Below are 12,852 nucleotides of genomic sequence, written 5' to 3'. Positions count from 1 at the left end.
GATGCTGGTCTCACAGCTGGAGGGCGCTCCCTGGGCCGGAGGGCAGGGTTCTGCTCCCTGGGCTGGATGGGGTAGATGCAGGAGGGTGCTCCATGGGCTTAAGGGCAGGATGCTGCTCTCACAGCTGGATGGACAGGAGAGCAGGAGGATATTTGAGGGGCAGTTTGGCCAGTACCAAGATGCTGCCCTCCAGAGTGGGTGGGCTGGAGCAGTGGCGTAGCGTGGGGGGTGCAGGGGGGGGCCGGCCGCAACATCTGGGGGGGGGGGGGGGGGCGCACTCGCGAGTGCTAAAATCCACGGGTTAGGGGGCGCAACTTACTTGCCTTGCCCCGGGTGCTGACAACCCACGCTACGCCACTGGGCTGGAGTGCTAGAAGCTGCTCCTGTGATGGAGGGCAGGGTGATGTTTCACGGCTGGGTGGGCTGTGTTCCTCGGTCCTGAATGAAGTCCTGAGCGTGGGGTGGGGGTGGTCACGCTATGTTGTGCTGGTCATGGACACAGTTTTCTGCAGCAGTGAACCCTTAGAATATTCAGGGTTTTGATGAGGTCAGATCAGCACCGAAGCCCCCCCACACACACACACACTTCTCCTCCGCACCGGGTCGGAGTGGTACCATCGCAAGCCAGCCAGTGGGCCGCGGGGCTGCCTATCTGCTACCAGGACCCTGAATTACCGCACACCCTGCAGGAAACTGCGCAGACCTCACAGCAGGGCTGGCTATGCTGTTCACCCTGAAGCGGTTTGTAAAATGCGTGCCAGACCTGTGCCAAAAGGTAACAGAAGACTGTGGGCTTTTGTCTAGTGTATTGTAGCAGACATTGTTTTTATTCACTGCCGTAACAGTGGTTACTGTATTACCAAACTCAACGGATCATTCCCGGGAGGATGAAAGGCTGCGTCGCTTGATGAGTACCGCAAGGATGAGAGGCTGCGCTGGCCCGATGAACACGAGTCTGAGGCCCGTTGCATACTTTTATGATATGTTTGTTTCTTATGGCCGACCACGTGAAGTTTTTTCAATGCCCGTGTAAACGTCACTACAATCCCGGATTCCCGGCGTGAACATATTTTGCAAAATGAACAAGTATATCCGACAGCTTATTATAAAAAAACAAAGTTCTGCAGAGTCGTGGGCCTGGAATTACTAAGCGTTGCCCTGCGCTCCCAGGACTTCCCATCCGACTCAGACCCCAGAACACTTGCCGACAAAATCTTCACCATACGTAATGGTCTGTTCAAAAAAAAATACACGGTCCGGCCTAGTCCCAAGAGACTCTTACTTATCCGTACCAAGTCCCAAATATGCTCGGCCGGGAGTGAATACTGCTCACTTCTGATACATGCGCAAAGGAGTTTGTAGGAACTGATTAAGGGTGTGAGGTTGCACATGCGTTTTCCGAAAGAATTGCGTGTGTAAATCGAGGTGTACGCGGACTGTAATTCGCGGCCTCCTAACAGTGTCCTTTTTAGGGTTTAGCAATGCCCGGCACCCCCGAAGGGTGGCGGGGGTCTCCTCCGCCATACTGAGAGTGCCACGGAGATCAATGCAGGAGGGGGACGGGGCACCCGCCACTTTTTAGCGGACACCCCCCATCCGCCCGTCCCTAAATAAGTCCTCGTTTTTGCAAAAAGATGTTTAGTCCATTTTTTCATGGCGTGCCTGCTCTCCAACCACCTCCGTTCTGGGGCGCTATGGGGTGCGGGTGGAAGACATTTGTTTGTGCTATAATGAAAACCAAACATTCGCAATTCGTATTAGAAAGGCGGGAAGCGCTTCTCAGGCGAGATGAAGAAAGCAAATATGTAAGCACATTAAACTTTCCACTTCAAACATGGTCCTTGCTTGGTTTGCCGACGATAAAATGTCGCCGATTATCGTGACGCGCGTAAAGGAATGTTTTCTGTTCCATATTCCAGACAAGGTGAGGGCAAACCGTGACGTGTTTTCTCGTTACATCGAGGCATTGTCAATGTCAGCTGCCCTGAGCAGTTGGATCGCAGTGTAATATATATATATATATATATTTTTTAAATCTGACACCTATGCAGGTGGGAATTCGGAAATACTGACGTCTCTCAAAGTTGTTCAGCAATGACATAATGTTTCGCCCTGTGATGTCATTGTGTAGGACTGGCCAGTGTGACGTAGCTGAAGCTCTGAGGGATGAAGAGCAGCCGTATTACAAACTACCGAAGTGTAACCAAAAGAAAGACGTGTGAAAGTGGTACCCAGGCCTTTCACTGCAGGAAGGGGGCCCAGCGTGACACAAGGACACGGTTTATATTAGACACTAGCGAGCAGGTCTACGTCATCCCGAGGCTGGGGTGCTGTCAGGGTGTGGAGGGTCTGAACTCTGTCAGGGTGGGGTGTGTTTGAGGGGGGGGATTGAATGTGAGCCACGGGCGGATTAACCAAGCTTCCATCCTGGCTGGTGCAGGAATGGGCCTTAAACCCGGCACATCCGGGCGTGACCCAGGGGTGCGGGGCGTGGTTCCTCTCACGCGCCTGTCGTAATTGGTGGTGGGGGTCGGATTTCTGTCCATCAGTGGCTGCTCGAGAGGTGAAAGAGGGGGCACCACCACCACCTGGGCCAGGTTTAATCACCCTAAAATGCAGGTAACCAGCCAGGGTCCAGCTGCCAATCGTGCAGCAGGTGCAGTGGCTCCGGGGCGCAGGAGTGAGTGATCCACAGCACTCACTATCGTGTTCTACTGCCCCCGGTCAGCATGAGGGCCGTCACCTCGGATAGGCCGAGAAGTGTGGTCACCGCCGAAGGGTCCCTGCCTCCGAACCCAAAGCACGAGACCCCCAAATATCCTCCTAACTGGACAGGGCCAGTCTGTATTAATGAGGGTGATTTGTCTTACGGTTTCTGTATAAGAGATGGACAGGTGGCCCAACCTGAGCGAGGCAGAGAGGCAAGGAGGAGACAGAAAGGAGAGACAGAGACAGAGAGAAACGCGAGAGAGCAAAAGAAAGCGAGACTGTCCAGGAAAGTCAAGAGAGAGACTGCACAGGAAGGGTAAGAGCGAGAGAAAGAAAGAGTACAGGAAAGTCGGGAGAGACAGAAAAACAGACTAGTGAAAAGTGGAGAGAGAAATGAAAAGGGAGAATGTAAAAAAAAAAAGGCTAGAGAGAGACCATAGAGGAAACTAAAGATGGCAAGAGAGAGAGTGCCGATGGTGAGACAGTACAAGGGTGGATTAGTGGATCTTGGTGGGAAAGTGGTTGGACGAGGGTGGCAGATGGACGGATGTGTGTGTGGCTGGTCAGACATCTGTGGGGTGATGGAGATGAGGCACCGACCCGGGGGGGAGTAGTTCATGTGAAAGTGGGCACCACAGAGGCTGTGTCTGGGGCGAGATGACTGACAGCGGGGCGTCGGGGCCGGAGAACAGGGAGAGACATGTTCTGCATGCACAAAGAGCTGTCTGTGCCCACGTGTGCGGCCTCTCACTTCTGACCGTCCCACAGTAATGGACGCACGAGGCGCGGTGCTGAAGAGCTGGTCAGTGCACCGGATCAGTCACCAATCCCAATCTCACAGTGACGTCATGAGCCCGGAGTCAAGGCGCTTAATAAAGACAGTCATACAAGCGAACACAGGGCTTCGGCAGCCTTCACAAGTCAGGCTGATATAGGGGCGTAACTTTACACTGGTGCAGCGGGTGCGTGTGCACCGGGGCCCAGAGCTCTGAGGGTCTCACTGAACACTGGCAGTGCTGTGTTTTAGTACCCCAACAGCAGTCAAAGTGGCCATTTTCCTTTCGCTCCCCGGTCGCCACTGACCTTAGCACTACAAGGTACTCACGTGCTGGCAGGTCAGACCACAAGTCGTGGAAGGTACCTCAGGGGGCTCAGTGCGAGTAGCGGAGATCTTCGAACAACTTGCAGCCAGAGGATCCCACCTTATCCAGGGTGACTCCGTTTATCGCCCAAGGAATAAGCAATCATTTGGAGAAAAAAAACATTACACCCTTAAAATGACAGTCGCAACCTTAAGCCTGTTAAGTGTGTAATGCTTTAAAGACTGGTCGTCTTGTTACTTTAGCACGTCTCATTGGATTTTTCAGCGAGGAGAAAGGCACTCTGCCGTCCCTGTGCGCACACCTTCTTACAATTACAAAACTCCACTCCCAGATCTGCACCACTGCAGAAGTTCGACACAAAGCGGTTTGTGTTCTGAAAGAAAGAATAAACTGATAAAAGGTCAACTAATTGCCTACCGTCGTTTTTAGGCAAGTGTTTCACAGCCTCACACCAACACGGTCCCTTCAGCTGTAACAAAAAGGTTCCAAAAAAGCTGCCCCTCAAAAGAGAATGTACATGTGTTTTACATAGCCGGTGTTGGCGCTGTGTGTTATTGTACTGCATCTCCTCGAAGGTGTGCCCTGCCGGAGCAATTCTGCACAGCGGCAGTCCCAACGCTATCCTGGCCTCAACCCTTCACTGAACTGTGTGATCTTGGCGACATGTAAAACTGTTGTTTCTCCTTTATCAGGAGCGGGCAGTGCACCGAGTTAGTGAACTCGGGGCCATGGTCGGGGTAAGCTTCTCCTGCGCACGGTGTGTTAATTTCTACTGCTGGAGGTCACGCACCGCAGGGAACCGTAAGGGCTTGTACTTCCGGGGTAAGGGAGCTGCTTCGCAAAAGAGGCTGTGAGGTGCTGGGGTCTTTGGCACTTCGCCGCCATCCGCCCCCCTGGTCTCCAACCTCGGGGTCTCTTTGTATTGTAATAGTATTTATATAGCGCTCACTACCCCTATTTGTGCCAACCTGGGGCCCCACCCACTGTGCCCAAAGACGTCGAGCCCGAGATCTGGGAGACGCAGGTGCATCACCTGTTAAATAGTGGTTATTTTACTGCAGGCGTAAAAAGGCATCTCTATTTCAGAGCGTCTGCAGCTTTGGAGTGAACGTTGCTTCTCAAACTGAAAATCATGCATTTAGCGCCTTTTATGTGTAGTTTAAAGGAAAGAAAATACGCATCCGGGGAATTCTTTTATACGGTTATTCAAATTAGGTTCGGGATGAGATACTGTCATTACTCACTCTTTCTCTCCTGTGGGATTTCAGCCTGCCTGTCGGGAGCACCGTGTTTAGAAGAATTATATTTAATTTTAAGAGAAGGGTGAGTGTCTTTCCTGCTTTGCTTATTTAGGCGAAAAGCGCCTACACAGACCAGGTGCATCATACTGGGTACTATTAAAAAATATTAATTTGACACTGACCTGGTTAGCAACCATCACTAATGTTTACAGGGGAGAAAGCTGGGTTTAAGGATATTCTCATTTCTGTGGGTGTCTCTGTATTTACTCGATAACGTCACGTGTGTTCTGCTTTCTAGCTCCCAGAAACCCTGCGCGTGAAAGGTGCAACTATTAGTGATTCAGGTTGACGTAAACAAAGGCAGTTTACAAAGTAGTAAACTCTGGTGAAAATGACCCAAAATGAGCATGTATGTGTTTCTTTGCAGCCATGTTCAACAGAATAGGAGGCGTGGGTTAAAATTAAGAGATCGGACAGAAGGCTGGGACTAAAAGGAAGAGATATGGCACAGTTTGAAGCTGACACCTCATTCATAGTCCATCGGCAGATACATTTTTGCAGCTTCCCTTTCATTATGTGGGTGTAACTGATACAGGACTCAATATTTAAATGACTGGTTACTGACACCGCGCAGCAGGATGGATGGCCTGCTTCTTAATTCTTTTCGTTGATAAAAGGGAAAGAATCCAGGGGAACGGATTACAAACGGAGGTGTCCAGGATCACACAATTTGCTTACATTGGGGGAAGACGGGATTAGAGCTCCGGGGAGTCACAAACAAACAATGCAACACACTTCTGTGGCCTCGGACGATAGGTGGAGCACGGGATCGCCAAGCATTGCTATACAGTGATGCTGTAATGCATACGGGCAGTGTAGCAACAGGAGGTGGAAGATGAGGGGAACCGAATGAGCAAAAGTGGGGAGAGGGAGGGGTCCCCTTAAAGAAAAGGCTGCGGCGGGAGGCAGCGAGACAACCCTCCCGGGAGCACGATCTCCAGGCCGTAGGCTTGTCCTCCGCGTGCCGGGGAGGTCAGGACACCGGCCTGCAAGGGCCTAAGAACAGTAAAATGCCAAGGGGGGGTTAATGCTGGAAGCGGGGGTTTCATCTGTGGCGTGCAGACGACCCTCGAAAACCGGGAAGACATGAGCGGAGTATGCTCACTGGGCAAAGTCCCGCTGCTGAGATCGGAGTGCGCCCCGAAAGGCAGAGTTCGCGCCTGGCAGGCCGATGGAGTGAGCGTCGCTGGGTAGCGCCAAGATAACATATGTAATCATTTAAATTAACTCCCCACCCCCGCGCACAAGCCCCCTCGATCCCCGGGTGTTGTAAGCACTACACAACACGCTGTTGCATTCCGTCACGATAACGATGCAAGTGTCCGACGACTTTGCCAAAAACTAAAGAGGGTGCGAGAGAAAACACAAGCCGCGGTGAGAGGGGCTCTTTAAGCAGACAAATTGGAGGGGTTATGTCTGAGAGGGGCTTTAGGAAGTAGATCGACTATGGAGGAGGTCCGTGAGGGAAGAGAGACACCCATGGAGGTGTCTCTAGAGATAACAGGCTGCATAAGGCGAGTGACAAGATGTCTACTATGTATGACTGGCTGAAGATGGAGAGATCTGCAAAGGAGGATCCTGGCACTCCAGGGAGATGCCTGCGAGCCATGTCAGGCCGACGGAGTGTAGAGATGGGCACCGCACGAGGCAGGGATGTCCCGTAGGGGATGTGCAAAGTAACAGCTTGGCACGCCAGGGAGATGTCTGCGAGGGAGGGCAGGTCCTGAGAGGGTGAGATGCTCAGAGCAAGAAGCTGACGGGGAGATGTCTGATGTCGGGGACGGGACGAGAGAGGGTGAGATCTGCACAGGAGATGCTGGCATGCCGGGAGAAGTCTGCAGCAATGACATGCATAACAGGGGGAGCGACGGAGTGACGGCCGAAGGCGCTTGGAAGGTTAAGGGACCGGGAGAGATGTGCTTTAGTGACGGGTCGGGCTAGGCACTGGAAGGCAAAAAAGGAATGAAAGGTAGAGAGTGTCAGTGGCATATAAAGGTTTCCATGGGCCCTGGTGCAAGCGAGAAAAATGGGCCCAGTTAGAGCTTAATTTGAGCCGGCGGTTTCCGGTGCTCGGCACCGACAACTGTGAACACAAGCGCTTGTGACGGGCTGCTACAAGGTGGGGCTATGTAATTTAGAAGTGGGCACAAGAACTGTTAATTATGAATTCAATATACATTAAAAATTATTATTACACAAAAAGCACAAGTTGGTCCTGGAGGGCCACTCACACACTAGGGCTCCGGTGCCCCTGCACCTGACGTCCCTGGGGCGTGGGTCTAAATGCCTTCAGTGCCTTACTCACTTCAGCAGTCAGTCAGTACATGTGCTGAGACAAGTCTGTTGCTATGCCTTGGCGTGAAAATATCAAATCTTGAATGTAAAGGTCATAGTGCCCCCTAAAGGTGCCCCTGGTGCCAACCAGCCTCCTACAAAATGTTGTGGGTCGATTTCAAGAGATCTCTACACAATGTACGGAAGCCACATCTCACGGGGCGTGTTGTATACCTGCAGGGCCTGGAACACCGCACAGAAGCAATGACCCTCAAGCAATGTTACCAAAAATAATAAACACCGTTATTCATCAGTTGTAGCCTCTACTCGAAAGCCAAAGTGCCTCTTACCAAGGAAAGAAGGCCTTATCGCTCCAGCTACGATTCACAGTCTGATCTCCGCAGCAGGCGCTAGTTCACTACCCGAAGGGTACACCCACCTGTCTGGGTGAATGGTGCGCTAACTCAAATTCTTTTTTTTTTTTACGTTGTTTTATTTTAAAATAGAGCGAACCCGGCATGAGAGCATTAGAGCGCTTTTTAACAGAGCCAGAATCCTTTCCACGGCTAGGAACAGGTAGATGGAGTCATTTTCCGAGCATCACAGGGTTTTGAGAGAACGCTGGGATTCCAACCTGGCTTCCAGATCCCCTACTAGTCAGCAGTTCTCCCCCTAGCCCTAGGCCACATCACCCTCTTGGTTGCAAGCCACCCTGAAGATTGCCTGCTCTGCGATCTACCAACAATTTGTGAGGAAGTGTTTTGGGTTTTTTTGGGTCAAAAAACACTGCACCCCCAGAGCGGCTCTTTGGAAACCATCTGTGGACCGCGATGGCGCAAGACGTCCATGTCCACAGGAATGTCCTCCGCCCTATTTCTCCACCTTTCCAGGCACCAGCCACCAAACTGCCCTGTCGTTAGAACCACAGAATGGGGCCTCTTGTTCCTTCATATGCACGTAAACATGTTGACATATTACTCTTTCTTGATGGTTATTTTATTCTCTTGAATTATCCCTTATTACCTTGTGTGTACATCCTACCTGAAATTCCCAAATAAAATTCGAATGGTACAAAAAGTATCCTAGACACAGAAGGGCAGGGAAACAAGGGAATGTGCATGCCACCAGCCCCTTCACCATCCCGTCTGCCCCGGACTCACCTTCCCTTCTCATGCCCACCTTCAGGCACTTCTTGAGCCGGCAGAACTGGCACTGGTTGCGGTGGTGTTGGTCGATGGGGCAGTCCCGGTTGCCACGACAGGTGTAGCTGAGGTTCCGTCGCACCGACCTCTTGAAGAAGCTCTTGCATCCCTCACAGGTGAACTGGCCATAGTGCTTTCCGCTCGACTTGTCCCCACATACCATGCAGTCCACGCAGGGAGGAAGTCCTTTGTCCCCAGGGTCCTGTCCCTTTGGAGGCCCCGAGGAGGTGTGTGGGGTCCCCCCAGGATCTTGGGAGCACAGAGCGACTGGTCCCACAGCTTGACCGAGATCCTCCTGCCAAGGGCTCACAACCATGGCCATCGTAAGACGGGACACAAGTTACAGAGGTGTCCCAAGAAATCCACTGCTATGGAAAAATGACTATCTCTTGGCCCAAAACACACAGAATTCCAAATCTACCAGAAGATCCAACATATAGGAAACACCAAAATGTTGACAGTATCTCTGCGTTCAGGATGAAAGTGCAGCTCAAGCTCGCTATCGAGACCTTCTGGAGCGAATGTGTTCAGTTCGATAGTCCACCTCTGTCTGACAACAAATTATGGGGCCTGTGGTGAGAGCAAGGCAAAATAAATGGGGGAAGATCAGTCAGTCATCTGGTTCACAGAGAGGCTTTGTTCTGTAGTATGCAATACGGCACGTCCCAACTCAATTTGTGTCCTGCCTGTGAGAAGGCTATCTTTACAAAGGGACCAAGAAGCCAGTTCTGATTTCTGACGTCCACTAGCTGGACAACTGATGAATTATTGTAGTGAGGTGAATTTTGGGGCACACACTATACTAGTGATGTAATCTCCTGGCTGGATACATATGTTTACTGCATGTTCTCTGTAAGATGCCTTAGTCATTCTGCAGAAATAGTGTTTTAAAGACTTTCTTGAATGGGGTGAAAAGAAAGCCTGATTTCGAGTTTTATGACCAAATCAATTGTAGAGTCTCTTTCTTTTTATCTGCTTTTATTTGACACAATCAGAAATCCACGATACGAGTTAATTTCTGTCCTTTTATCCATGTCTTCCCATAAACAGGGTGAGAGGGGAACTACTGTACTTTTGAGTCTGTGGGAAAACAAAGACAAGAAAAAAGAAACAATTAAAATCTTCCCATGAATGACTGCACGGCCACAAAGCACCACCTCTCCATGGAGAATTCCCCCGCACCCCGGAGCATCTCCCAGCTGCAGGGCTCCCAGGGATGAAGGGGGAGCCACTTTCCCTCCCTTGAACATTTCAGTGCATTTGTAAATAAAATACAATATCCTGCCATATCTGAAAGTGTTGTATGACTGTCCACTTTTATTTCTAGCCGGCAATGCGTTTAGGAAAAGCATGTCTTTATTTATTTAGTTTTAGGTAGTAAATTCGGTGTTGGGTGGGGGCGCTCTGAAAAGCTCCAACAAGATTGTGTGTTTAAAAAAAAGATTGATAGATTTAGTTATCCAAAAAGAGCTTTTCCCAAAGAAACTACTTTTCAATATCTTAACAAGTTATCTACAGAGGTGCGATAGATAGATAGATAGATAGATAGATAGATAGATAGATAGATAGGGGTGCATTGTGACCCTTAATTAATAACTGCAATTGATACCAGAGCACTACTGACCTCTATGTTAACTTCATCAAGTGGTTCTCCGGACATCAACATCATTTAAGAACTTGGTGCATTTTTTAAGTTTTGAGCAGACTGGGGTGATTTAATGAAAGCTTTATCCAATAAAACCTTTTTGAAATATAATGATGCACGACACAGCTGAAGAACACTAACTTTGTAAAGGTATCTAAAACTCGCTGACTTCCCTGTAAGCAAAATTCAATTTCCACTACACGTGAAGATTAGGATTCCGTTTGGTTAACAAAAAAAACGTATTCCATGAAATCTCACACCCATGAATGAGTGCACATAATGCACAGGCGTTACGCCGTTCTCATTAAATACAGATTTGTAAACAGTTTGTTTCTTTCGGGGCACTGTCGGATCAGATAAAACTATTCCTTAATTAAGTTCTAAACTTGGTGTTTTCCTTCGGACACACGCTACTGCATTTTTCTCTAAGGGGCCATAAGAAGTGTAACACGTTTCTAAAGGGAACGGCACAGATTATGTACGGCTGAACTACAGCTTTTCGCCCATTTCTGAACGTACAAAATTCTACCAACAACGGGTTCAGGGGAGGAGCACTGTTAGACCTAAAGTTTTGATCGACGATCAAACAACGATCCAGCGGGGACAGTCGTCCTCGGATCCCGTGGTCCCTTGAGTCGCTGCTTAGCCATTAGCCCATCTCACGCTGGGATCGTCTTGTTGGTGTCACCCGAGAGCCGACACACGTTTGCACATCGTTGGAGACTTGTGACACATCATTTAAAAGATGTCCCAGTACTCCGCGAGCTTATCACACTACACAGCGCTTCGTCCTGGTGCTTCACAGCGCGCACCATAGCATCAGCTTTGGCAAAACACATTAAAAAAATAGTAAACAAAGTGATTTCTCCCAAAATAAACAACATCTAACAGGCAGCTGCCTGGGCTAAAAAACGCCAATTTCTTTAACTTTAAAGGAATTGAGAAATAGTAACAGAACCCTGGCGTAGTCGGCAAAATTCACAGAATAAAAGCATACATTTAACCCAACAAAAAAGAGCGTTGGAATTAAACCCGACTTTCGGCCACATTTAGTAACCACAATAATTCTATTCCCTTGTACAAAAGATACAAACATGCGAGGAGAGCACATTGTCATTAAAGTGCGCCAATTCATTTATTTGCTCTCTTCCGTAATTTACTCTATTTCTCGTGTTCTCAGTGCCTTGTGAAGCGCTGACGTTGTCGGAGACGGCATCAAAGCGCGATGAGGACCACAAGAAGGTAAAATGACAAACAATCCGTGGTCGGTCCCCTGTTGTGCAATTAGAGCACTTTGTTTATGCAGCAAGAGTCACGTTATTTGTGGTGTCCCAAGTATAAAGGGGCAAATTATTAACAGCTTTACTCATATATGTTATACTCAATATTAATTATTAAGCAGGGGCCGAGACTGTTATTAATAACATTTATATTAGCAGCGCTAACAATTACGAGTAGTTGGGACACTTCTTGCAGTCCACTATTTACAAAATTAAAATAAATGTGTTTGTATTATATATAGAGAGAGAAAGAGATTGATTTTAGACATAGTTAAACTGATAGTAAAGTGCAGATATTCTTGGTTCCCCATTCCCCACGGCTAGATACATACTCACTGGCAGAAATCTGCTGACATTTTAAGACTTAGAAACCATGATCGTAAGCAAGGGATTTGAACGTACAATGAAGAGGAACGTAGACGCCGCCCCTGCTATCATCAGAAGTTAGAAAGAGTGGTGCTTTGGAGTCTGAAAGGCAGGGTCGATGGCCTCGGGTCCAATCCCCACAGAAATGCACAAAGACGCATTATTAGGGAATGCTTCACATAAATATTTCAGCTATGACAAAGAAAGCCCGGTCTTTTCATAAAACAGAGCTGGCAGATCGCTGAAAATCGAGCTATCGCCTCTATTTGACATATAATAAAAAGACACATCCAGACTGGACAAGTGCACCGTAAAGCAGCAATAAATAGGGCTCGCCTACCTCTGCGCGCTCCGCTGCCCGGGGATGTTAATCACGATGCAGACAATAATGGCCCCGGGGATCTGGCAAGGGGGCTCGGCACGCTGTGAGCCCGGCAGAGCAGCTCCCGTCCTCCGCGAGGTTCCCTGGACTGTGACAGTTCGCAAACATTTCCTAAAAGGAAACTTGTGGCGGCGCAAGCCTGGCCCCCTGCATGTCAGGCTCACCCCGTGGGGCCGAGGCCACGCCCAGCGCTCTCCGAGTCACGTGCTCCGGGCGCGCCGCCGCCGCGCGCGCCGCCGCCGCCGCCACAGTGCGTGCCTCCTCCGTGGGAGGCGGGGCGCAGGCGCGTACAGACCGGCGCTCGCTTTGTGAGCGAGGCGTGGATGTCCTGCTCGCGCCCACTGCAGGTCTTTGATTGGGAAAAGAAGCGCAGTCAGATGTGGAAAAAAGACCGAAAGGAGTCCGAACAGTTGAACGAGAGGGACAGGATAAGGCTGTGGTGAGTTAAAGTATCATCACAAGTCAAGTAACTAATAATATGTACATTTGTTGTACTTGCTTGCAGTTTGTCAGCTTAAATAACCCGTAAGGTTCAGATAGGGATAATTCTAGGCTAGTTTATTTATTTTATTTTTTATTTATTTAATGCG

The 12,852-nt window shown here is 49.4% G+C and overlaps 1 protein-coding gene across 2 annotated transcripts in view; it reads right to left on the bottom strand.

The window, feature by feature from the left end:
* LOC138268519 (nuclear receptor subfamily 2 group F member 1-A-like) overlaps positions 1 to 12,456 on the bottom strand; it is a 48,583-nt gene extending 36,127 nt beyond the window's left edge. Inside the window, exons 1-2 of one of the 2 annotated variants that reach the window (XM_069218241.1) lie at positions 12,221 to 12,456; positions 8,548 to 9,669 (exon numbers count right to left, since the gene is read on the bottom strand). In XM_069218241.1, the coding sequence (XP_069074342.1) occupies positions 8,548 to 8,911 (364 nt within the window). In that variant the 5' untranslated portion in view covers positions 8,912 to 9,669; positions 12,221 to 12,456. The remainder of the gene's footprint in view (positions 1 to 8,547; positions 9,670 to 12,220) is intronic. The other variant, XM_069218240.1, reaches the window with a different exon arrangement.
* Positions 12,457 to 12,852: the final 396 nt, after the last annotated feature.

Source organism: Pleurodeles waltl, chromosome 12, assembly GCF_031143425.1.
Source record: "Pleurodeles waltl isolate 20211129_DDA chromosome 12, aPleWal1.hap1.20221129, whole genome shotgun sequence".
NCBI classification, from domain to species: Eukaryota; Metazoa; Chordata; class Amphibia; order Caudata; family Salamandridae; genus Pleurodeles; species Pleurodeles waltl.
The sequence above is the reverse complement of the archived record's forward strand: the minus strand, read 5'-3'. Positions and strand labels throughout refer to the sequence as shown.